Here is a 24,319-nt window from a genome sequence, read left to right on the forward strand (position 1 = left end):
TCTTTAGCTTCCAGCTTATTGGACACTCAGTGGTACTTATAATCCTTGAAAGACTAAAAGCATTTTGCAATCATGGCACGCTAAAATAGAAAGAAGTCTTATTGTGTAACTCATTTCCCTCCTGGTTATGGACTTGGCCTTTTCAGCAACACAGACACAGAGGAGAGGAAGGAGGGTGTGTTTTTATCGTGTAATGGATATGCATTTATTGGCCTTGCCTGTTTCGGTCATGTTAAAGGAATGGTTTGACATTTTGAGAAATACGCTTATTTGCTTGATGGCAGAGAGTTAGATGAGAAGATTGATAGCACTCTCATGTCTGCATGGTAAATATGAACCTATTGCAAGCAGCTCTTCAGCTTAGCACAAAGACTGGAAATGGGGAAACAGCTGGCTCTGTCTACAGGTAATAAAATCTGCCTTGCAGTGTCTTAATGTGATCTCATCCCTATTCATTGTAAGTTGACGCTTGGGTGGAGGCTGCCTTTTGTGGTGTATCTTGGCACACAGGGTTGGCAACTAACAACTGAATAATGATTCACAACTGATGTGACAGATTAGCTCTAAATTAGATTTTTGTTTCACATGGGACACAACCACTGGTCTCCTGGCACAAAGTCCCGTGGTAGTTGGACCCATCCACTTCCCTTCCCACCCGCCCTAAGTGAAATTTTGTGATCTTAGATCTACTTCAGTTGATCTGAACATTTAATTGTGACGCTGATGAGTTTACATTGGATTAGGTTGAGAGCCCTCTGCATCTCATACAAATGCTAAAGATGCATTGTATGTCCGTAACTGACACTGACGGCCACTGCCCTACTTTTTAATCCCAGTAGTCCTGTAATATAACAAGTTACTTTTAGGGCTCATTTATGCTCAACGTTAAATACGGATCCGGCTACGAACGGAGCCTTCTGTCCGTGCTCCGCGTTCATTTTGTCCGTATTTCTGCACGTTTCCATAATGCTTATGAATATGGGCCAAACGGAGCAGTACCACCGGGAACCGTGGGGGCAGTGTTGCTGTCACTACCCGATACGTAGCTCTAGTGAGACACGAAGAAATAACAATTCAATTTCTCTAATTGGCAGTACTAGAGAAAAGAATTCTCCGTCCTCCAGTCGCGATGTATTTAACGGCCTCACCAACCACCGCCTCCTACAACGCTGCCTCTGTTTTTGTCTTTTATGCAAGAGAAACATTATCAATATCTCCTCCACAGTCGCCATTTTTGTTTTTGAGTTTGTTGTTGTCATAAACTTTTAACGCTGGGCTGCCTCCTGGTGGATATGTTGGTTAACATCCATGCCAACGTAAAGGGCGCATGGAAGTATGTGGGCAGTGACGGTAACATCGTTTGAAATGGACGTATACATTTTCGTACGTAAAGGGAGCATAAATGAGCCCTTGAATGTAACATCACCCAACACTGGTTATTGTATAATGGAAAAGTATCATGTCTTGTGCTGGATAGCCCTGTTAGCCACAGAAATGAGCCTTGTTGCTCTTGCATTTCTCCAGGCAGTAGAGAACAACACTTGCAGCAGTAAAGGACAACACTTGGTTTATCCACAGGAAGCCCTGATGACATAACTTTGTGACTGAAACACGCTATTAGTAGATTCTCACCCAACAGTGGGGATAACGGATGGCGTTGGCTCATCTAATGTGTTAATACAGGAAACACGGACCTTGTACTTGGAGTTGCTCGGAGGAAGAGACACATGTGATACTGGTTATACAACATTTTATTAGATTAATCTGAAATTAGTCCACTCAGGGGGACCTCTATGTTTTGCGTCAGTATCAGTGAAGTGATTTTAAAAGATAAACAGGGATAAGACACAGGCTGATAAGACACAGAATTCTATATGCACTCAGTCACTGTAGTGTAAATGTACTGTACATGTATCTCAAGGAGAGTGGATGCAGTGAGAAAAAAAAGTGATTATTGAAGGAGACTGCAAAAGCCAATACCCAGCAGCTGTATATTCACCCTTAGAACAAGGAGCGAGCCCCAGATCGATACCTCTCTCTTTTTTCACTCCCTCCCCTCCCTCTGCTCATCACCCAAGGCTGCAGGGGAAGTGCACAGCTACAGCACACATTTATTACAGGCCTGCTTGGTGGCTCCGTGGGACACAGCCCAGCAATTCTTGGCTCAGCTTGTTAGCAGGCCTTGTGTAGATCTAACAGCGGTTGTATGTCAGCGTTGGGCTATACGTGACATCACATCCCGATGGGCCAATGATGGCAGTTTTTGACAAAGTAGCAGCAATTTCAGCAGCCCTGTGAGGATGATTGTTTTGTCAAAGTACATTTATGTTCCGAGTGCCATCCCCATCAGTTAGATTTTAAACCTCTGTGTAAAAATGATCCCCAAATATTTTTTATGTTTTATCTTCCCTTGTTTTCCACATAAAGCATTTTTAAAGTGATTAGCAAAAATATATTTATGTATAGTTTTAGAATTTGCCATCTTCTGTTTAATTTCACTTAATGAACTCAGTGCTTGTGTGGAGGCACTGGAGGAAAACTCCAAATAATGAAGTCTAACCACAGTAAACAGATGCTGTAAAACCTCAGCATTACTTTTCTTTCTTTTTAAAATGCAGTTATAAAATATTTACTAGTTGTTTTGTTTACAGGTGCGGACTACCCATTGGAATGTTCAGGAATTTTCTCAGTGGGCCGGTCTTGTGAGGGTTGGTCTTTTCTTCCTAAGCTTGATGTTATAGTACTTTTTGTTAAGGCCCTGTTTTGAAAAATTGAGCAAAGCGTTAGTTCAGTCAGGACAACCTCAGCTCACATCCCAGCTACATCAGCTGATCTCAAACCACCCAATCAACTGATGGAGCAGCTGATTGATGGAAGTCAGCTGGTAGAGCACATGAGTCCTTTCTATGCAACCAAGTAGTGAATCTCATTCAGGATGCCCTATTTAAACTGCTCTGGCCTGCCTACTGTTGCTGCTTCCTCTGCAAGCCACTTTGCACCCTGCCTCCATCCCAGCCCCTCCTTTTCATGCTCTGTCTGACTTATCAGTGTCATTTCTGTTTGTCATTGATGCTGCTCTGTTCTGTTCCTGGAGGGTCTTTGCTGCTGCTCTCCCTGACTTAGGCTTTCCATGAAGTCACGTGGAAGGGCAGGGAGGTTTGCACTCTCTGCCTTAAGACTTTCCACATAAGCACATGGAGGGGCGGAGAGGTGTGCTCTCTCTGCCTTAGGCTTTCCATGTAGGCGCATGGAAGGGCAGGGAGGTTTGCTCTCTCTGCCTTAGGCTTTCCATGTAGGCACATGGAAGGGCAGGGAGGTTTGTTCTCTCTGCCTCAGGCTTTCCGTGTAGGCGCATGAGAGAGGCTTTCTGTGTAGGCCCAAGGAAAGGCAGAGGCCCCAGAACAGAGTCATACCGCCAAATATAATACTGCAAATGGAAAAAAAGTTTTCTTTGACTGAAGTGTTCCTGACTGAACTGAACATAGTCATCTATGTAACCTTTCACTGACATTGCCACATCTGCCGCTAGCTCTCCCCATCTGGAATTTGTGTTTTCTAGGACAGTGAAAGCATGACTTGCCTTACTTTGCTTCTGATTGGCTTACCTTGATGTTCCTACACTTACCAATCTCACTCCTCCTGCCTTCACCTAACCAACTCAACCAACAAAGGCAATGAGTACTAGCCAGTCAGAGAGAGAATAGTGCAGGTCATGCCATTGCTATCCTAGGAAATGCAAATTTGCCTGCCTGTCAGGTTGATCTGGGCCGTCTGAATGCATTTACCATAAGTATCAGTGTACGGGTGCACTAAAGTTGCAGTGTTGGCTGATTTGACCACGGAGATGCGAGTGATGACTGGCTTGATCATAGTTATTGTACAGAATGTGCCCTGCAGGCGACTTATTGGCTCCCTTCAGGCGTCCAGGCCACCCCTGATAAGGTATAATATTTGATGGCCAGCCCAGCAATAAAAATGATTTGTTAAATACTTACTCAGTGTAAATATAGCGTGCTTGGTGTGGATATGCAGTGTAGTGTAGTGTGCTCCTGTGGATAGAGTCTGCTGATTGTTAGTTGTGTGGCTAATAAATCAAATTAGGCATCAGGTGATCCCTACATTAATTCATTGTTCTGTACAAACAAACATGTGGAGGAAAACTTTGGAGAATTAGTTATATTGTTTTACATATTGGCCTAACAATATGTAAAATAATTGCCGAAGCTGGAGGTATTATGCTTTCAGGTTGTCTGTCCGTCCCACTCATTGTCTCCAGGGAATTTCTTCAAATTTGGCACAAACGTCGACTTGGACTCAATGATGAACTGATTAGAGTTTGGTGGGCAAAGGTTGCTGTGACCTCACAAAACATGGTTTTGGCCATAACTCAAGAATTCATACGCTAATTGTGACAAAATTCCCCAGAAAAGATTGTTAAGGATAAAATGCTGACATTATATATCCAAAAGGTCAAAGGCCAATGTCATTGTGACATCAAAGTGTTCGACAAATACAATATTCTGTCCATTATTTGAAGTCATAACTTACTGAATTGGTGACACTAATTTTGGGTGTCCACTGTGCTGATTGTATAGATGTTATAAGCTGCTGGGTTGAAGATGCGTGTGAAGTATCAGTGTTTTAGAAGATGTAGCTTTTCTCGCAGCAACCTCCATACTGTCATGGCTACATGAGTCTTGACAGACATGGATGTAAACTGTAACTGCAACTTATCTGTGCGGTAATTTTAGTTTTTTAAATTAATAATTCATTCATCGACAAACGTGTCCGTTTGAATTTGGTGTGCCAAAGTGAGGCCGCTAAACAGCAATTTCCCAGGCTGCTTGTTGTTGCTAGTCCACCACTGTTTGTATGTGCTTGTATTCATGTAGCAACACCTACATGTGTATTTTTATTGATATTTTTAAAGAATAAACATTAAATTGATGTTTCCAAGACTAAATGAATGTCATGGCTATGAGATGGATAGACGCACAGATGGACTGATACTTTATTCATCCCCATGAGGATATTCTTGTATCCAATAGCTCACATATTGCTAATCACAGTCATCTTAAAAACTGATGTAAGCAACTGAATTTTGAAATGGATTACTGCTCTGTGGCTCATATGTAATTGATTTTAGCTTCTTAATTCAATCAGATTACAAAAACTGACATTGCACAGAACACTGCAGTAGGAAGGAAGTAAAAATACAATGCCTACTTTTACACCCTTGCCCAGCAACAGACAACATGTCAAGCTTGTCCCCATTGTTTTTTGTTGGTTCACCCGGAGTGCCCTAATTATCAAAAACATCTCTACCTTGACAGCTGAAAATCTGATGCATAGCCTCAAGGATACTATAAATATTATTCCTCCCCCTGGGCTTTTTTTCTGTCACAGCAATCTCTAGAAACATCATTACATAACTGCAAGGTACTTGGAAAGTCTCAAGCGTCTTCCAACAATGAGCATTATTCAAAGCCGCAGCCTCGATAACATTTGTGCTTGTTTATTGTTTGTCGTCTGGCTTTGATTTTCCTGCACAATAACATGTGACAGCCTCGTTGTATAGGAGCCAACTTAGAAGTCCCAGCTCTCAGACAGACACAGAAATACAGCACACAGTATACAGTAATAGCCAATATAGTGGGACTGCTTTACTGTAATAAATAAGTGGGTGGTTTGATCATCAGACGACCCCCGGATGATTAAAATTCCAGTTTTAAGACAAATAGTTTCTTTGACGGAGGTATGAGTCAGTAAATACTGTCTCTTCAGACAGAAACATGCAAAATTAATAATTTGGCATTGCTCATCTGATTGCCTCTTTTACATAATGGGTCACACTTTTGTGTTTTAAATTTGTTTTAATCTCTGAATCAGGACATTAAACCACTTTCATCTATCCCCAGATGCCAGTTTTCAAGGAGTAATTGAGAGAAGATGCTATGAGGGAGTTCATAATGACCAAATTTACAATATAACAACTCTTTGGTAGACTATAATATCTGAAATGGGCATGCTCATAATGTGACTGTGCTGAATTAAAGGTGCAACTAACATTATGACTTAGGTGGCTCCCCTCAGGCACAAGATGGGACAGTTTGAGGACAGAGGAGGGGAATTTTTAAAAAAAAAAACAGATCTATCAGAGTAAAATAAACAGATGAGCAATCAGTTAATGACATCGCTCTCTCATCTAATATTAAGATGCAGCAGCTAATAGCTTTATAAATGTGATGGATGAAGATATTTTGTACGTTGGTATTTGAAATAATCAATATTTTTATATTAACAATGGATCAAATGACTACATGTGATGTAAAAGGGGTTGCTGGTAGTGATGAACCCACTGAGAATTATTGCCCAACTCTGCAGTTCCTCTCTCTTCATCTCTCAGTTCATTGTTTTGGTTTTCTGGCCTTAAGCACTCTGATGAACCAAACGCACGCTACCTGCTCAATACCAAAAGACAAAGGTCACTAAATTTACTGACTATCAGGTGAACAAGGTGGAGCATTTAACAGCCACAGAGCATCAGTATTGGACTGACATTTGTCAGGTGGACAAACACATACACCAGAATATATGTTAATTTTGTACATTTCTGCAAACCACAGATACCACTTGGTTACAGTTAGGAAAAGGTCATGTTTTGGCTTAACGCACCTGGTTTGATGCCACAGTCACGGCTGGAAATGCTGCTAATGTCTCGCTTAAACACAAAAACTCAGTTTTTTGTGTGTTGCTCTTGAACAGTGGTCTGCAGTTTGGCAGCTGTCTCACCTACATGTCACGCCATCCAGCACCCCTCTACCTCCCAATGGCGAATGAAGTCATCTCTGAAACATCTATGCAGAACTTGGTCACTTTAGAAACATTGATATGATGGGTATGAAAATTACAAGTGTAACATATTCATGATTTGCAGAAAAGTACAATGCCAACATTTTCCTCTGGCAACTGTGTGGCCAGAACGATGACTCCAAATGAATGCTAATGTTGCTACATATCTGCTGGATATTTAATTTGGCAACTCTATACTAATAAGTCTGCCATATCAATGTAAAAGGTGCTAATATGTCAGTGTTTCCTGCAGCCCCCAACAGGCTTCTAAGGGACAACCATACAGTAGAGGTTTGATGGATTTACAATGTACAGACTATACACCTCATTCATCTTATTAAATTGCAATGTTCTGCTGGTCTTGGCATTCATGTGGATGCCGTGCTCCACCCAACCAAACACCCCACAATGGCAGTGGCACTCAAGCAGGACAGTGCACCATGCCACACTGCAAAAACTGCTCAGAAATGGCTCGAGGATCGTGACAAAGAGCTCAAGGTGCAACCTGGCCTCTAAATTCTGCAGATCCCAATCCAATCACGTGTGGGGTGTGCCGTACACCACCTCACAATCCACAGGACTCCAGGATAGGGGAGGATCCATCGCCAATGCCATGGTGCACATCCCCAGAGGTCCTTTGTCCATGCCCCAAAAGGTCTGAGTCATGTCCGATCCATCTTTGTCACGTTCCCGAGCAGTTCTTACAGTGTAGCATGGTGCATTGGAGGCACTGCCATCGAGGAGTGCTGCTGCCATGAGGAGGGGTACTTGGTTATCAACAGTGTTGAGGTGGGTGAAACGTGTCAAGTGGCATCCATGTGAATGCCAGGACCAAGGTTTTCCCTGCAGAATATTGAATTCTAACAGGATAATCAAAGTTATTCACTTCACCTGCAGTGGTTGTAATGTTTTGGTTGATTGATGTATACTCATCCTATGTGAGCACTAGGGAAATATAGTTAATCATAATCATAGTTTAAGTGTATTTTCTGTACATGCTCAGTAGTGAATTTTTATACCTGAGTGCACCAGTGACAGCACACTTCTTCTGACCTGCTCTGACTCTCCGTGGAAAAAGAAGTTTTCCATGTTACGTATGTTAGCGCTTGATACATCACTATGCTTTTTAAAGGCCCTGGTGGATCCACCATCCAGGTTTGTTCTTTAGACCTCATTAGCACTGTAGTGTAGGGGGAATAGGAAAGGCTTTTTTGATCTGCTCTGTTATAATAAGACATTATTCGTTATGTAATTTAAAATGTAGACGGACAAAACATTTTAGAAAATTATAGTTAAATATATATTTATTAAGAAAATTGGAGGATACAGTTATTTTTATACTTAAGGGAAAAATGAATAAAGAAAAAAATCTTATTAAGTGGAAAATCTATGTTATAAATCAACAGAGTTATTCATGTTTTTTTTTCTTTTCTGGAGATATATTATTTCGTTTATGAAATTAGTAAGGACAGCTAGTAAGCCTTTTGTTTACTTTGCTACATAAATAATCACTGCAGACACACTGGTCAAATCTCATTTTCCATGATGTTTAATGGTTGATTAATGATTGTAGCTGTCCACAGATCACCTTCACACACCAATCAACCAAATGCTTGCGTGAGTTTTTACCCTCCAAATGACCCTGGCAGGACCAGAATACACAAATAACTGTAAGATCGCTCTCGTTACATAAGTGCACTACAACTGCAACCAGTACGGCCCTTGCGTATGAGATCATCTGAGGTTGTGCTTTTGATGATGCGTGTGCTGCATATGTAGCTGAAAAGAGACGTAACGCTCCTGTTAGTCAGTGAATGTGCAAGATTTCTCTGAGATAATTCCCACAGCCAGTTACTGCTTCCCTACGGTGTGTGTGCATGTGAAGCAGAGACATATTTGCAGTCCAAGGATTCATTCACCTTGTAATTATGCAAGAGCCTGCTGGCCACCATCACACAGGCAGAAAGACAGATGTACTGAACCTGTGACAGAATTACATGAACTGTGAACATTATTTTTTTCTCATCTCAGCCCTGTGATGCTCAGCACTTGACAGGGTATTCGTCGGTGCAGTGGACGGGGTGGGTGGGTGGTTAGCACGTTTCTGCGTGTGTCAGTGTGTGTTGGTGTGTCAGTGTGTAGGTGTGTGTCAGTTTGTCAGCAGTGGCGCCTACAGGACGTGAACACGTGGGGCTACAGTAAGCTTGGGGGGGATGAATTACAGCAGGCTGTGCCGTTGTAAAACACTGGTGTATTTGTCAGCACGCCGTTGTGCCCGTCCAGGAACACTGACTCAGATAAGTGGCTGCTCTCGCACTGTCGAGAGTGTATGAGAGGTCAGAGAGACGTAAGAAGTGGCAAACCAACACAGTGGAATGAAAATGCGTGCAGTTAACATTCCACATTCAGCTCCCAGGCAAGATTTCATGCTTTGCTGTGGGAGAGGGCTCTTACCATTGACTGATCAGTGAGTCACCCCACTGTGATACAGACAGCATCTGTTGGAGAGAATTTAATGCAGCATGGGTTTCTGCTGTGTGAATTATGAGTTTTCATAACCTTGATGCAATATGACTGTCTGTATAGTGAGTTTTGAGAGTGAGTAGGCTTGCTATAGAGGAGGATGAGACGGTCGCCTTAAAATATTTCCGTTTCCTTCATTTATGTTTCTATACTGTCTGAGCTACTGAGCCAGGCCACCATGTTTTCCTTTAAGGCAGTGATACATCATATAGAGCAGAAGACAGAAGCCAATTAAAGGGATACTTTGTGGATTTTGAACCAGCTTTGTATGGGGCTCAGAGGAAGAGCGGGTTGTCTGCCAATCGGAAGATCACCGGTTTGATCCCTGGCTCCTCCAGTCTGCATGTGGAAGTATCCTTGAGTAAGATACAGAACCCCATTTGCTCCCATTGGTGTGTGAGTGTGTTAAAAAAAACTGAGTCACAGGTGGCACCATGTATGGTAGCCTCAGCCACCCGTGTGTGAATGTGTGTGTGAATGGGTGAATGTGACTCGTAGCGTAAAAAGCACTATAAAAGGCACTATATAAGGCACTATACAAATGCAGGTCCACTTATCATAAAAATGTGGGTAGTGTACATGAATTAACTGTGGTAAACTTCCTTGCATCTAACCAGTAGGCGTGCTCAGATCTCCTACTCATCTCCCAGCTCAAAGCGTTTTCGCTGGTTCTAGGGCTGTCAAACTCAGATCAAATGATAAAACTAGGCAGTGGTGATCAAATATAAACCAAGATTTTGTCACTGTCCTGCCCATTTGTGTTGTTATGAATATCGATTAATTGATAGACTTCCATTGTGAATATTTGAAACGATTTCAAATACACGATTACTCATTTTTCCGCAGTATCAATTCATACCATATCAGTATCAGCACCAGCTGCACTTTCTCGCTCTGTTTTATTGTTTATGTTTACTGCAGTAATTCTGCTGTTCTCTGCTACTAACGCAGGACAGAAAAATTGTTATTGTCACGTTATAGTCTTGTGATATTAATCTTTTGACAAAAAATCTAAGGGTTATGTATGCCCTCAGTTCCTTTCCCTGTGGCATTGAAAACTGTGTTAAAAATTGATATTTTTCAAGATGTTCTATCGAAGTTAGAATTTCCAGTATTGCCTATTTCTTGCTTAAAATGTCTTCAGAAACATCTTGTTTGAAATCATCTTGTTTGGCTGTAATCTGAGAGTTTGTGAACAGGACGTGAGCATCATACTGTTTCCTGTATTGCAAACACGGAGGCTGAAAAAGTGAGATCAAACAGTAAAACTAAACAGTGCCAATCAAATACGAGCCAAGATTCTGTTACTGAGTTGCTTTTTCTCTTCTTTAAATGTTTTTAGAGACATATTTTAGCTTACTGTTGAACTATAATATCAGGTCGCCATATCGGTTTTGGACAAGGCAAAAACGGGCAGCATAGTGGTGCAGTGTTGTTTCACAGCAAGAGGGTTCCTTCTTTGTGGAGTCTGCATGTGTTCCCCGTGTCAGCATGGTTTTTTTCAGGGTTCTCCGGCCTCCTCAAACAGTCCAAAGACATACAGGTTAGATTAATTGATGACTTTGAATGGTAGGTGTAAATGTGAGCATGAAGGGTTGTCTGTTTGTGTCAGTCCTGTGATAGTCTGGTGACCTGTCCATTGTGTACCCCGCCTCTTGCCCCCTGAGACCCTGAATAGGATCACAGACTCTAAAAATAATTTATGTAACTACCGTGACATCAACCATCAGTTCAGCATTTTGGTTGTCACCATCTTGGTTTTTTGGAGACAGAAGTGACCATATTTGGGTGAGCGGCTGGAGCTGTGGAGAAGCGAGGGGTGGATCTGACTGAGAAGCCGAGGACACTATCGGCAGAAAGCCTGTCACTCAAGCAGCCCCACCCTTTATTATGCATATCTTTAAGTCTTAATTAAATGTAAACGGGTGAGTTATAGAAAAATTCAGTCCCTGTACAGTTGTCATGAACAGCAAAATTAGCTACAGAGACCAACTCTGTTTCTGTACCAGGCTGTAAACATGTTTATTTCCTCTGTAAAGTTGGGCATTTTAACACTGGAGTCTGTGGGGACTGACTGGCTTCTGGAGCCAGCTTCAAGCAGCCATTCAAAGAACTGCAGTTTTTGGCACGTTTCTCTGGTCATGTGGCACCAAATTCAAAAGTATTTGCATTTTTCTACTACATGGACAGCCCCTTTTTTTGAGAAGGCCATCTTTCCACTGGTGAAATATTAGGGCTATGTCATGATGAAGTTTTGTGGTTGCATTGGAAACTGTGTGACATATTGACTAAGAGGCTATATTACTGTAGATTTGGCTTTATCCCAGGCAAGCAGTTAGAAAATGAACATTACTGTACATCTGAGCTGTCATCCCCCGTCAGCTCTCTGGTGAGCTATTTTCAAATCTTACCCAGCACAAGGAGCTCTGCCTACAAAAATGAAAGAAAGTATACATAGTCTGTAAATAATGACAGAGCAGTTAAGTGAAGTTTTATCAGATTGAATTCAGCATTTTTCCCTGCTTGTATCTAATAGAAATGCCACTGAAATACATCTATGAAATACTTGCTTTAGCAGGCATTAGAGAAGATTTATTGTTCCCTGTGGTTGAGAAAGGAAAGGAATCTCAGTTTATCCCACAGTTAGTGGATTTGAGAGGATGGCGAAGTACCAAAAATGATTTGTTGAAATGAGGGTTCATTTCCTGCTTTGGAACAAATAGCGCTCCTTAAATATGAAGCTCATTTACATGTGTGAGTCACAGAATCGCTCTCCTATGCATTGTCAGCAAAGTGGCTCCAGGCCGTACATCACTGTGGAGGTTTAGTTTGGGCCTCTGGCTTTCTGGTCGGCTGCTATGGTGGAGCAGTTCATGCATTATAGGCCGTCCTTTTCAGTGAGAATAATCTGTGATTTAGTCTGTTTGTCTTTAGATTTTCATCCTTATGGCTCCATTGTTCCTCTGTGTGTAGTGGCGGCATGACGAGACAGTAAATCACACAAGAACTGTCTGAGCACTGTTCATTGTTTGCTTGAAGAATCAGACACTTATATCAGAAAATATATTAATTTCTTAACATGCAGTGGGATTGTATAAATACACGTATGATTCATTAAACCCGTACATATTAATGTGGAAATGTATTTTAAGGCAATGTTTATGTGCCTTTTCCCCCACAGCCCTAACAGTGTCCTTTGTGCACTTGCTACTGGTGCACCACCTGGTGGTTTGTGTGCAAAGCAACTCATATGGGAACTTACTGTAGAGGACAATGGCTTACTTGCTGTGTTATGCTGCCTTTGTGAAATGCGCCACACAGCAGAGACAGTCTATAATGTCTTTTTTATCTCAATTACTGTACCGAAAATTCAAGGACACACTGGGAAAAACGCTTTTAAATGGGCTCTAACTCTAATGTTTTCATTAGCTTTAAGTATTGATGTGGAGAACTCCCCCTCTGAGCCTTTATATTGTACGCAAATGGCTGTTTTACTGTTTTGCACTGTTAAGTATAATCTCTGTAAGGGGACAAAGAGTCTCATTTTTATTAAACATTCCTGAGAGAATCTGCCACTAAACTAGGATAAAAACGGTTTAATCAGAGGAAATAACTAAAATGTGACAGGAGTATGCCCAGAAGTGTTGTTTTAGTTTTAAAAGTTTTATGTTAATGTGCTCCCACACAGTCATCAGATCTTTGACTTGATTTCCATGTTTAATCGATCGTTTCTGTCTTTCCTCGTTGCAGGATGGGCCTTTCAGGTCAGTAGACCCGTACTGATTGGAGACATGTTCTAAGGACGACATCTTAGCCACCATGAAAGGGTTAGGAGCCAACCGCAGTCGTCACCTGTCTGACTCGTGTGAACCACCCGGATGCCCACAGAAGCCTCTGTGTCCTTTGTCCTCTGACCCTCACGGCGCCTTTCTGTTGAGCCCCACCATAAACCACTATGGCACCCTGGACCCCCATCTCCACCAGTGCACACCCACCAGCCCCACCACCCTGACCCCTGACTGCCTGCTGCCTTTCAGCCAGGTGTCCAACAGCAGCACCTTCCCTCGTCTGCACTTCACCTCCCAGACCGACCAGGTCGACTGCTCCCAGGCCTGTATGGCAGGTGGTGGTGGAGTTGGGCAGGGAAGCAGAGCAGGTGCGCTATCCACCTCCTTATCTATGGGTATGGGTTTGGGTCTGGGCCTTACTGGTGCTCCTATGATCACCAGTGGATCAGCCACCATATCCTCTGCAGCAGCAGCTAAGATGAATCGGTTACCCTCCAACCTTTTGGATCAGCTTGAGAGGCACCTGCCACTGCAGCGTGATGGCTTCAGCACGCTGCAGTTTCATAGAGGACGTATGTCGAAGCAACGCAGTGAGAGCCCAGGACGCATTCGCCACCTGATGCACTCTGTGCAGAAGCTATTTGCCAAGTCCCAGTCCCTGGAAAACTCTGCAATCAAAGGCAGCTTAAACGGGCGCTCCACTGGAGGACTGAGCGTCACCACAGGAGCTGGTGAGGACGGTGGTAGACCAACACGCAGGAGTAAGAGTAAAGACAGGGCTAAAACTGAGGGGCCAAAGCAGAGACCTAGGCCTAATGCACTGGGTCTGTGGAGCTCGGACGATGCCCTGGACACTGACACTACCAAAGCTGGCACTATTGCTGTAGGTTACCGCAACCCGCTGACCATGATGACTCTTGGCAGAGCGGTGTCAGACAGCCAGGCCCCTCCCAGACATATCCCACAGGGCTACAACACCATTTCTGCACATACTCTCAAGACCTCGAAAAGCAGCAGTGACCTCAAGTTCCTGGCATGCCAGGCGACGCAGGTAGGATCCAAGGAAGAGGAGGCGAGAACCAGGGGAAGTAAGGATGATATACTGGTGAAGAGGGGCTCCTGGTCCACTCTCACCCTCAGCCAGGCCAGGCAAGTGTTGCAGAAGGGCTCTGCTACAGTCAATAGGACCCTGCTTAAATCAAAGTCATGCCACCAAGACCTGGCACAACAGTTCCTTCAGGTAGGAGGATCAGTGAGTATTCATCTTCATCATCATTCTTTGTAAGTTTGCATGGATACTTTTATAATTTCTCTGAGGTTTATTGGTTTTATTGATCAGTTCTGAGCGCTGGTTTCTGCTTTGAATGATAGTTTACCTTATTCTTTTTATCATATACACCTTATACTCACAGTTATAGATTTTGTCCCATAAATCATGTTCATCCAGTCATATTTTCTTTTAAGCACCACTGCTGCACATGCACAGAATCATACTGCAAATGTATTTAAACAAAGAATTAGAAACAAACCTTTGACATGCAGTGTCTAAGGAAAACACCAGAAGTATCCTCACACCATGCTTTAAGAGTCTCATATCAGTATGTGTGTGTTTTCATAATCCAGGTCCCACTGGGGGACTGGGCAGGAACTCTTGGTCGGGGCCGGGCTAGAGGAACTGAGATCCCCTGTCGAAGGATGCGCAGTGGCAGCTATGTGAAAGCGATGGGAGACTTAGAAGACAGCGAGGACTCGGAGGGAAGCCCCAAACCTTCCCCCAAAGCCACTGCCCGTCGCCAGAGTTACCTGAAGGCCACCCAGCACTCCCTGAGCGAGCAGCAGCCGCCTCCACCTCAACGCAAGTGAGTCCTACAGCATATAGAATCACATTTATCAAACTGGAATTAAAACCTTTATTATCATGCTCATTGTTTTGCCATGGTTGTGTTTGTGCTCTCTTACTTTTCTTTACTTTTCTTTTTTAAAAATAAGCACTGACGAGGTATTTGTTGTTAAAATTGTGGGAAGGAAAATTTCTCTCATGTCCTCAAAGGTAGTCAGCAGGTGGCAGCATCTTGTCACAAATAATTGTCTGGAGTAGCACTTGGTCAAAACAAGCTGAGTGAAGCTATTCATGGAGGTTAGATGTGTAGATTAATGAGAGGAGAGAAGTAATGACATACATTATCATCTTTATTTGGTACAAAATCATCAGAAGATGAAATTTTGCCATGTCTTTTACTCCTACATCCACACGGACAGGCCTCGTTGCTACGCTCTCATGCGGGAGGATTATCTGTGGTCTCCACTACAGAGTGCATGCTCTATGCAGCATCTGAGGTCAGTGCCATCCATAGGCAGGCAGTGTGGCCCTCCACCTACCCTCACCTGCCCCACCACCACTACCCACCACCTCTTTTTTTTTGGCTAACCTTTCCAAGTACTTTTCCTCTCTGCCCCCTCTTCCATCTCTTCTTACCTTGCAGGTTCCCTGAGTGGTGTGTCAGTACTTTACTCTTGCCTGATGCCTGATTTCATAACATGCAAATTTTCCATGCAAATCACTCAACCACACCCTGCTGCTTATGCACACACATTTTCACTAAAACCAGGTGCCAGAAGGGCAGAGACAGAACAGAGGAAACTTCTCTAAAATGTCCTAGATCAGTGATTCCCAACCAGGGGCACCTGTACCCTCAGAGTACTTCTGCAATTAGCAGGGGGTACGTGTTGCTCAACTGATTTAAAAAACAAAACAAAAAAACAACAATTTGGTAAAAATGTTTATATACATAAGTATATTCATATATTGAATCACCTATAACTTTAACACAAGGGGCCCTATTTAAATGATCCATAGTGCATGGCGCAAGTGCATTAAGGACATGTCCAACTCCACTTTTGCTCGGTAAACAGTTTATAATCTGGTCAGAAAGTAAAGTGCAGGGCCAAAGGAGTTGTATTTGTTTACTTAATTAATCATAGGTGTGTTTTAGGCATGCCATGGATTTAAACAATCAGTGTGTCATCTCCCATTGTCTTTAAAGTCAAGGTGTGCACGCACCTGTTCCACTCCTATTTATATGGCATAACGACATTTGCACTTCGCTGTGCACTGCTTTGTGCTGCTTCATGCCGGATGTGAAATAGGGCTCAATGTTTTGCAAAGGAAAATGCATTAAATAAGTTAGTTAGAGGGTAGAGAATTGGAAACAGTTGGCTAAAAGTGATGTGTAAATGCTAAAAAAGTAGTTAAAAATACTTAATTTAAAGTTCAAATAGTGAGACAACTAAAAGTATTGTACATGCAGTTGAAATATTTAGCTATAAATATTGAATAAATGGTTAAAATAGATAAATATCTAGCTTCTGTTACTAGTAGTACAAATGTAAACTTGACCAAACCAACCTAGACATTAACAAGTTAACTGTGAGAAGATTTTGGGTCCAGATGGATGGTGATGATAAAGGGGAACTTGAGTTCATCTAATGCAGGTAGGGCTGGGCAGTGCATCACTTTCATATCAATATTGTAATATGAGACTAGATATCATCCTAGATTTTGGATATTGGCTTGTCTTTTCCTGGGTTTAAAGATGGTATAATAGTAAACTAAGTTGACTTTCTGAACTTACCAGACCTTTCTAGCCTTTACCCACTTATACTCATTATTCCCATATGACTAATGGTTATTTATCAAAAATCTCATTGTGTAAATACTTTCTGAAAGCTCCTATAGTCAACCCTACAAAATCGCTGCAGTATCAATACCAAGGTATTTGGTCTCCATGGAGTTATATTTGGTGTCTCTATTTTGCCCAGCCCCAGGTGCAGGGGTACGTCTAAAAGAAAAGGTTGGGAACCACTGTCCTAGATCAATGAGAAAGTCAGTTTTCACATTTATCAGTTCTACTCATAAATCATTGTTTCCTCTGCACTGCTATTTTAAACCCTCACACATATCACTATCTGCACATCGCAATAGTATTTAATTTAAAATACCCAGGGGAACTTTTTGGAGTGTGATTTAAATTTAAAGTTTCTCCTGGATATCATCAATTAAACACAGCCCTCACTTATTCCGCTCTCTGACTTCTGAGAGGCTGATTATCACGTTCACCTCCACAGCTCCCTGCCGTCCCTGAAAGAGCTGTCGACCAATCGGAGCCTCGATAACTTAGACTGCCTGGTGAGCCCACTGGAGGCCCCTCCACGCTACAGGAACAATGATTTCAGCCAGTGCTCCAGCACGCTGGGCAGAGGCTCGGGCACTCAGGTATGTCTCTTATCTTATCAAATGTGTGTGCATCACATTATTATTATTCCACTGGCAAAAACCATTTCCTCCTGTGCGTCTGTTTAACTCAGGTGTTGTAGATTAGAAATCAAACAACATTTCCATGGCACCAATATTTAATGTATTTTTTTCTGGGTCATATATAAATATTTATACCATATGGAGTTTCATATTTCCTAACGGCTAATTAGATCTTTTTGGATCGACTCCAGTGACACGTTAAAAGAAAAAGTAAAAATCGCCAGGGAAGGAGCAAAAAATACATTAAAACAACTCTCCAATTCGGCATCCACTGTGAGAGAATATTTAACTGTATGTAATGTCTGCTGAGACAGTCTATCAATATGCCAGTCGGGAATAAGTTGGCAGAAAAGAAGTGATGCTTGAGAGTGTTTGCAGAATGTCAAAGTGGGACATATGCCTCAGTGTAAACCTGAGGGAACTTGTTATATATCTTCATCAGCAGGATTGGAGTGGGATGCAGAATCACACACCGCACTAATGCAAACATCTTTTCATAAAGACGCAGTGGCATCAGTCTCTACTTGTACATGGGAGCTTTTACATTAATCCAGTAATGACTGAGAGATTCAGTTTCTTTTATGATGACAGTGAAGTCAATCAGAGTAAAGAATTCGTGGATACTAAACTACAATATTTTGAGTGAGCTGATTCTGAGGGATTGTTATTCGTGTTTATGTACCACCCACGACACGCTCATGTTTGCCACTAAAATGCCAAACATAAAAATACTTCTGCTGGTTGTTTCTACTTCTTTTTATGTCACTTGATCAAACATTTCAGATGGTGCCGGGTGTCAGCGCATATTCCCATGATACAGTGACACATCCATGCAGCAAAGAAATACTGAAACAAAGCTATTTTGAGTAACTCATACAATACTGCACAAAATTTGTATGCTGTCCGTGCTACAAGAAAAGTCCTCTTTGTATGTGCTTTTATATGTTATGAATCTTTTTTAACACCATTAACACTGAATAAGGAAAGTTATCACACCGTTAGCTCATTAGGCTGTTACAAATTATTTTAACTTACACTTAAAACTCCAAAGTGACCTGCACCTTGATTCACAGGTATAAACAGTGGTGGAAGGTAACTAAGTACATTTACTAGCATTAAGTACCAGTACATGAAAAGTGTACATACATTTAATTGTTCTTAAATTAAATTTTACATTCCACTACATTTATCTGACCACCATAGTTACTAATTACTTTTCTGAATATGTTTTTCCATTAAAAAAACATATTGAGTTCATAAAATATAATGCATTGTAAAGGATTAATAATGTATGTATTGTAGATTACATAAAGATTATTTAAAGGGGACCTATTATGCTCATTTTCAGGTTCATACTTGTGTTTTGAGTTTCTTCTTTAACATGTTTACACGCTTTAAATTGCTTTGCCCTAATAAATGAATTAATTAAAATGTATTTTCCTCATATTGTCTATGTTGGAACACCTGTATTCACCCTCTGACTGAAACCTTTAGCACTTAAGTGCCTGTCTCTTACAGACCTCCCCCCAATTGAAACCAGTCTGCTCTGAGTGGTCAGTCAACCTTGGTGTCTCTGTACTATCATTGCAGCCAGGAATGACTGTTCAAATTCAATTTGCAGCATGTTTAGCCATGTCATTTCTATTTCCTGTCTACATTAAGCTGTATCTAAATGTAGTGAATTGCAACACCATCAGTTTCAATGGTGAAAAGTCCCCTGTAGAACCTTCTGAATCAAAATATTCACAACCTGACATGTTTCAGCATAAACTGATATGAAATTGAGGAGAAATAAACAACATCAGCAACCAAAATTACATTTTTCCTTGATAGTAGCATGTAGCTACATGTAGCAGTGTACTTTCAGCTGGGGGAATGACTGTAACAGAGAATAGCAGCACTTTCCACCATGAAAAATCCTCAGTAAAAACTTCCAAACCAAAATCTTCACACCTGGACATGTTCCAGCTGGGGTATGATCCAAAATCAGGGAGAAGTTAACATCGGTAACCAAGATTACATGTTTTTCTGATGTTAGCATGTAGCTACATGTAGCAGTGAATGCAATATAGAAGTGGCACACCTGGAGCAGATGACCATATAAAGAAATCCGTCACAAGCTAGCACAGCTTGTCTCGAAAGTAGAAAAAAACGTTGGCAACAGAGTGTTAAAAACAGTCTGACACCTGAGATTACTTTTATATACGTTTACCTCATTATTTGAAAGTTTGGCCATGTTTAATATAAACGTCCAACATTGTCCCATTTTATAAATATATGACAGAAAAAAAGGAAAAGCATAATTGGTCCCCTTTAAAGTGGTTCCCACCATTTTGACTTGAGGTAGTTGGATCTCCTCGTCATGTTTCAGTTGTCTATGAGTTTGCAGTCCCACCAAAGAGACGTTTCCCCCTCTAAACTTCTCAGGTAATTTTGTTTGAATAACTATTTAAGGCCCAAAGAGGATAAATTGTCCAATATTTGACAATATAATCGAAGATCAGAGAAAAGTTTTTAAAAAGAACTGTAAATATGTTTTTCATTATTCCCTCTCCGATTAATCTTCTTATGGTCTCATCATCATGTGACTGTTTGGAGGGGCCCAATCCCCAGGCTGAGAACCACTAGACTTAACTACCTAACTTTACATAAAGCATATAAAACTAGCGTCACCTCAACCAGCTACAACAGAAAAATGCTACTCACACATTGGTGCATCTGTATTAACAGTCTAATAATATCATGTATGTTGGTACATCAGTCACAGGGGCCATTTTACTGTGGAATTATTACCTTTACTTACTTACCTTTACTTCAAGTACGCTTTGCTGATAACACAAGAGAGTATTTTTGCATTGTTGTATCAGCACTTCATCTTCCACCACTGGGTATATACCTGTTAAATGCATGCTTCTCAGTCTGCCCTCTGCCCTCAGCGTGTGAGTCTGCACACGTTCTTTCAGGTATACGGGCAGGGCTGTGGGCACTCAGTACCGTACTGTGAGGGGGAATCGCAGGCAGTGGAGGCTCTGGATCTGCCTGCACCCACGTGCTTCCGGTCGCGTAGCCACAGCTACCTGCGGGCCATCCAGGCGGGCTGCTCCCAGGATGAAGATACAGCATCTGTGGACTCAGACTCACCGCCGCCCACCACTACAGGCTACAGCTCCAACACCAGTGAGTACCAGTGAGGACAAGGTGGGACGGAGAAGATGAAGATAGTGTTTGATTTTAAAGGTATATGATGCAGGATTTTCTGAAAAAACAAAGACTCAGAAGTAATCCCTCTCAATCATCACTTATGACCCACTAGAAGTGTGTGCCGGTGTATTTATCTGCACTTCCTCTACTTGACAGCGTTTATGAGCGTGTACCCCCACAGTGTTCAGGTGAGGGCAGGGCTTTATAAAAAGTTAGCAACCAGGTGCCAGACTGTAAGCAACAGGCTTCCAAGAGACACAGCAACTAAAAAAAACGCAAATACAGCGAGGCGAAATGCCAAATGACATTGAATCAGGGGTTGGCTTTTACTTTCACTGAGGAGCTTTTACAAACAGTAACTGACAATCCTGCATTGTATACCTTTAAAAGTATTAGCCTAAAGGGAGGATATGGTTGACATTAAATACCATCCTCACATCTATTAACTCTGCTTCATATTAGCAACATGAACGTTTTGTAGGGAACTGAAAATTGTCCTTTAAAGGAAGTAGAACAACTCATGGACTTAAATGAGTGCTATTAAATCGACATGAACAACCTGTTTATGAGGCTTATCCCAGTTAGGCTCATATTTAGGATATGGTGTTTACATGAGCACAGAGAAAAAGGGTTATTTATATTCCCTGTGTACATCCTAGTTTCTTTGGGAGTTTTCCTAGCATAATTGGGTTTCTCATAAACAGAATATGGTGTTTACATACTCAAACCCATAAACAGTATACTCCAAAAACCCGATCATAAAGGGGTTATTCATGTCCATGTAAATGCACTCACTGAAATACATCAACCAGAATTTGTAACATATTGTCTTTTAAGGTACACTTGCTAACAATTTAACTTTGCATGTTAAGTTTATAGAAAACCTAAGGAGCACATACGCTAATCTAGTCAGTATAGTCTGCCTCTGTCTTTACTATAGGTTAAATTATTCCGCACATGGATCAAATATAACTTTACTGTGTTTTGTCTGAGATTACCAGGGTTGTTTCTTGCTTAATAAGTTTGCTTTGTGGATCATCTCTGTGCTGAAAGAAAGCTCTGGAATACACAACCTTTAACACGTGACATGTAGAAAATTGTTGAAAATAGTTTTGCACTGTATAAGCATTAAGAGAGCAATTATATTTTAGTCTGAATAAGGACTTTTGGCTCTAATTTTATCAATGAAAGTCCATGACAAAATATTTATACAGCGACAAAAACACGGAGCTGAGCAGCAACAGTACTCCTCTGAAATCGATGAGTACATGAATGCAACAGAAGAGTGAGACATTTCATGTAATCATACAGTGGTTGTAGAAGTTTGACCTCATTCAGCTGCCACCAAATTTGTGCATTGTTTTTCAATATGTTGTTTAATTTATGACAAATACATTTGACTTACAACTATAACACCTCCTGAGAGTTTGATTAAATTTCCAACCATCTGTCCTTTTCAAATGACTACCGTTTGGTTTGCAACGTCTCCACTGAGCAGGTCTGTAATGTAGATTACATGAAGTATGGTTTGTGTTTGAAAAGAATGATGATCAGTCACACAAATGCTGCACCATTAAACTAAAATTAATCATATTTTATTGTTCTGGGTTTGAAAGAAATATGAGAGACACACTGCAATATTTTTCGCCTGCAGCCAGTGATCACTCAAAGCAGGGTGTCACTACCTCATTGACTGTTTTTGTGTTAAAGTGAAGTGAAAATAATTTGGACTTTAAAGTGTTCACTGTGGATGCAGTGAATGCATGAAGTAAATTAGAGTATTTTACACGAAAAAACAAATATGTTAGATATTCTTCTTTAGCTTTTTTGTCCTAGCAGGTGTAATTGTCTCTTATCACTGTATAAAATGTCCTGAAGCTGGACGATATTATCTGAAAATAAAATTAAGGTATAGAATATGGCAGGATTAGTTACATTTTGTAGATTAAAAGTATTATGAGATTGTATCTACAGTGCCAAGTGTCCAAATATGCCTGATGGTAATTCATTATGTTTATCATCAGAAGCATATTAAAGATGACTGAAATGATCATACAACCCAATAATAGTGAAGCAAGTATTCTCTCTGGGGTATCTATATCATAAATTGCAATTGTAGTCATACCTGTGTTATCTGTCATTGCGTCATGTGTCTAAATGCATTGAAATTTCATACATTAAAAGCCTGTATTTACATTGGATTATGCCTCACACAGTGCACATTTACTGTTACAATAATCTATTGATACTAACCGTTATTTTTAGTTATTTGCTGTATATACAGGATGCAACAGGTTCTTTGAAACTATTTTGGGTTAAAATCAGTGATAACATGAACTATGAGAATCAGAATCAGCTTTATTGGCCATTATGCACACAGCTACAAACAAGAACAACAAAGCTGAACAGTGTAAACATAAATGTTTGACTAGTATGTACAGATATATACAGTGAAATTTGCAAATATGATAATAGTGCAATGGTGCAGAGTGCAAAATGTGCTGGAATAAATATAGAATGATTCATGTCACAGGTTGCTTTAAATGCAGGAGGTGGGTGGATATGACAGCATATACAGTATGTACAGCACACCTAGATTTATATTTGACACTTAACAGTGTAACATTGGTTTGAGAAGTGGGAGGGACACTATAAAATGGGAGATACAGGGTCCTCCTGCAGAGAGAAATAGCAATTTGAATCTCATTTTCTGCATTTCTACATACATTTAAGGGCTATGGTGAGCAAAACAAAATCTGAGAAATAATTAAGTTGGTCATCAAACTAAACACTGCCAGATTGGTACTAAATATGCTAAATTTGATTGTCCAGTGTGGCATTTTTCAGCCAGGATGTGATGGCCGGCCAAACAGTAATATTAAGACAGATTTTTGTAGATAGATAGATAGATAGATAGATAGATAGATAGATAGATAGGGGTTATGGTTAGGTGTGCATTAAAAATAAAATGTGTCATTTACAGGCACAGTGGATGTCTGTCTCACAGGGTTATAAGGAAGAATCTGTTATTTATTGTCAGCCTAATCTTTAACTAGCAGTTGCAAATTTATAAGATAGGTTTATCTTATTTATAAACATTATATTGACTGATTTGGTGTAATTCAGATGGTTTTTGTTTTGTCTTCATGCCCTGATTCATTATGATGCTCGCCTTTACGAAAACAGTGGAGTAACTGGAAACGCCTCCATTTCAATAGAGCCCCATTGTTTAGGGAGACGGGCGGTCACAATGGATCGAATATGTATGAGCTTTATGTCAAAGACTATAGAGCCCTTTCCCGCGGCGCCTGGGACCAAAATGAAACGCACCTATCGCTAACACAGTCACAAACAACGTTATACGGAGGCTTCAGCCAATCACGGCCGCGTTCGATTACATCGAGGAGCAGAACTGACCAATCGCTCGCAGAGAGCGGTTACGGCGAAAACGTGGACTCCAATCCTCGTCGTCAAGGGCGTGTACTACAAATCTTTTCTTCACAGCGTCGTTGTGTACGGCAGGATACCGTAGCCCCGTCTGCATCTTGTCTGCATTTCATGAATGACCAGAAAATAAGGATTTTACGAGCCAGCCGCCACACAGTAAGATTCTGTCGCTTTTTCGACCAGTGAACGGTAA

The 24,319-nt window shown here is 41.2% G+C and overlaps 1 protein-coding gene across 2 annotated transcripts in view; it reads left to right on the top strand.

Annotated features, from left to right (window-relative positions):
* dlgap4a (discs, large (Drosophila) homolog-associated protein 4a) overlaps nucleotides 1-24,319 on the top strand; it is a 132,024-nt gene that overhangs the window by 87,901 nt on the left and 19,804 nt on the right. The window contains exons 2-6 of one of the 2 annotated variants that reach the window (XM_049580965.1): nucleotides 13,126-14,403; nucleotides 14,787-15,022; nucleotides 15,423-15,500; nucleotides 17,289-17,436; nucleotides 20,415-20,655. In XM_049580965.1, coding sequence (XP_049436922.1) covers nucleotides 13,195-14,403; nucleotides 14,787-15,022; nucleotides 15,423-15,500; nucleotides 17,289-17,436; nucleotides 20,415-20,655 — 1,912 coding nt within the window. In that variant the 5' untranslated portion in view covers nucleotides 13,126-13,194. Of the gene's footprint in view, nucleotides 1-13,125; nucleotides 14,416-14,786; nucleotides 15,023-15,422; nucleotides 15,501-17,288; nucleotides 17,437-20,414; nucleotides 20,656-24,319 lie in introns of both variants that reach the window. The other variant, XM_049580964.1, reaches the window with a different exon arrangement.

Source organism: Epinephelus fuscoguttatus, linkage group LG7 (assembly GCF_011397635.1).
Source record: "Epinephelus fuscoguttatus linkage group LG7, E.fuscoguttatus.final_Chr_v1".
Taxonomy (NCBI): Eukaryota; Metazoa; Chordata; class Actinopteri; order Perciformes; family Serranidae; genus Epinephelus; species Epinephelus fuscoguttatus.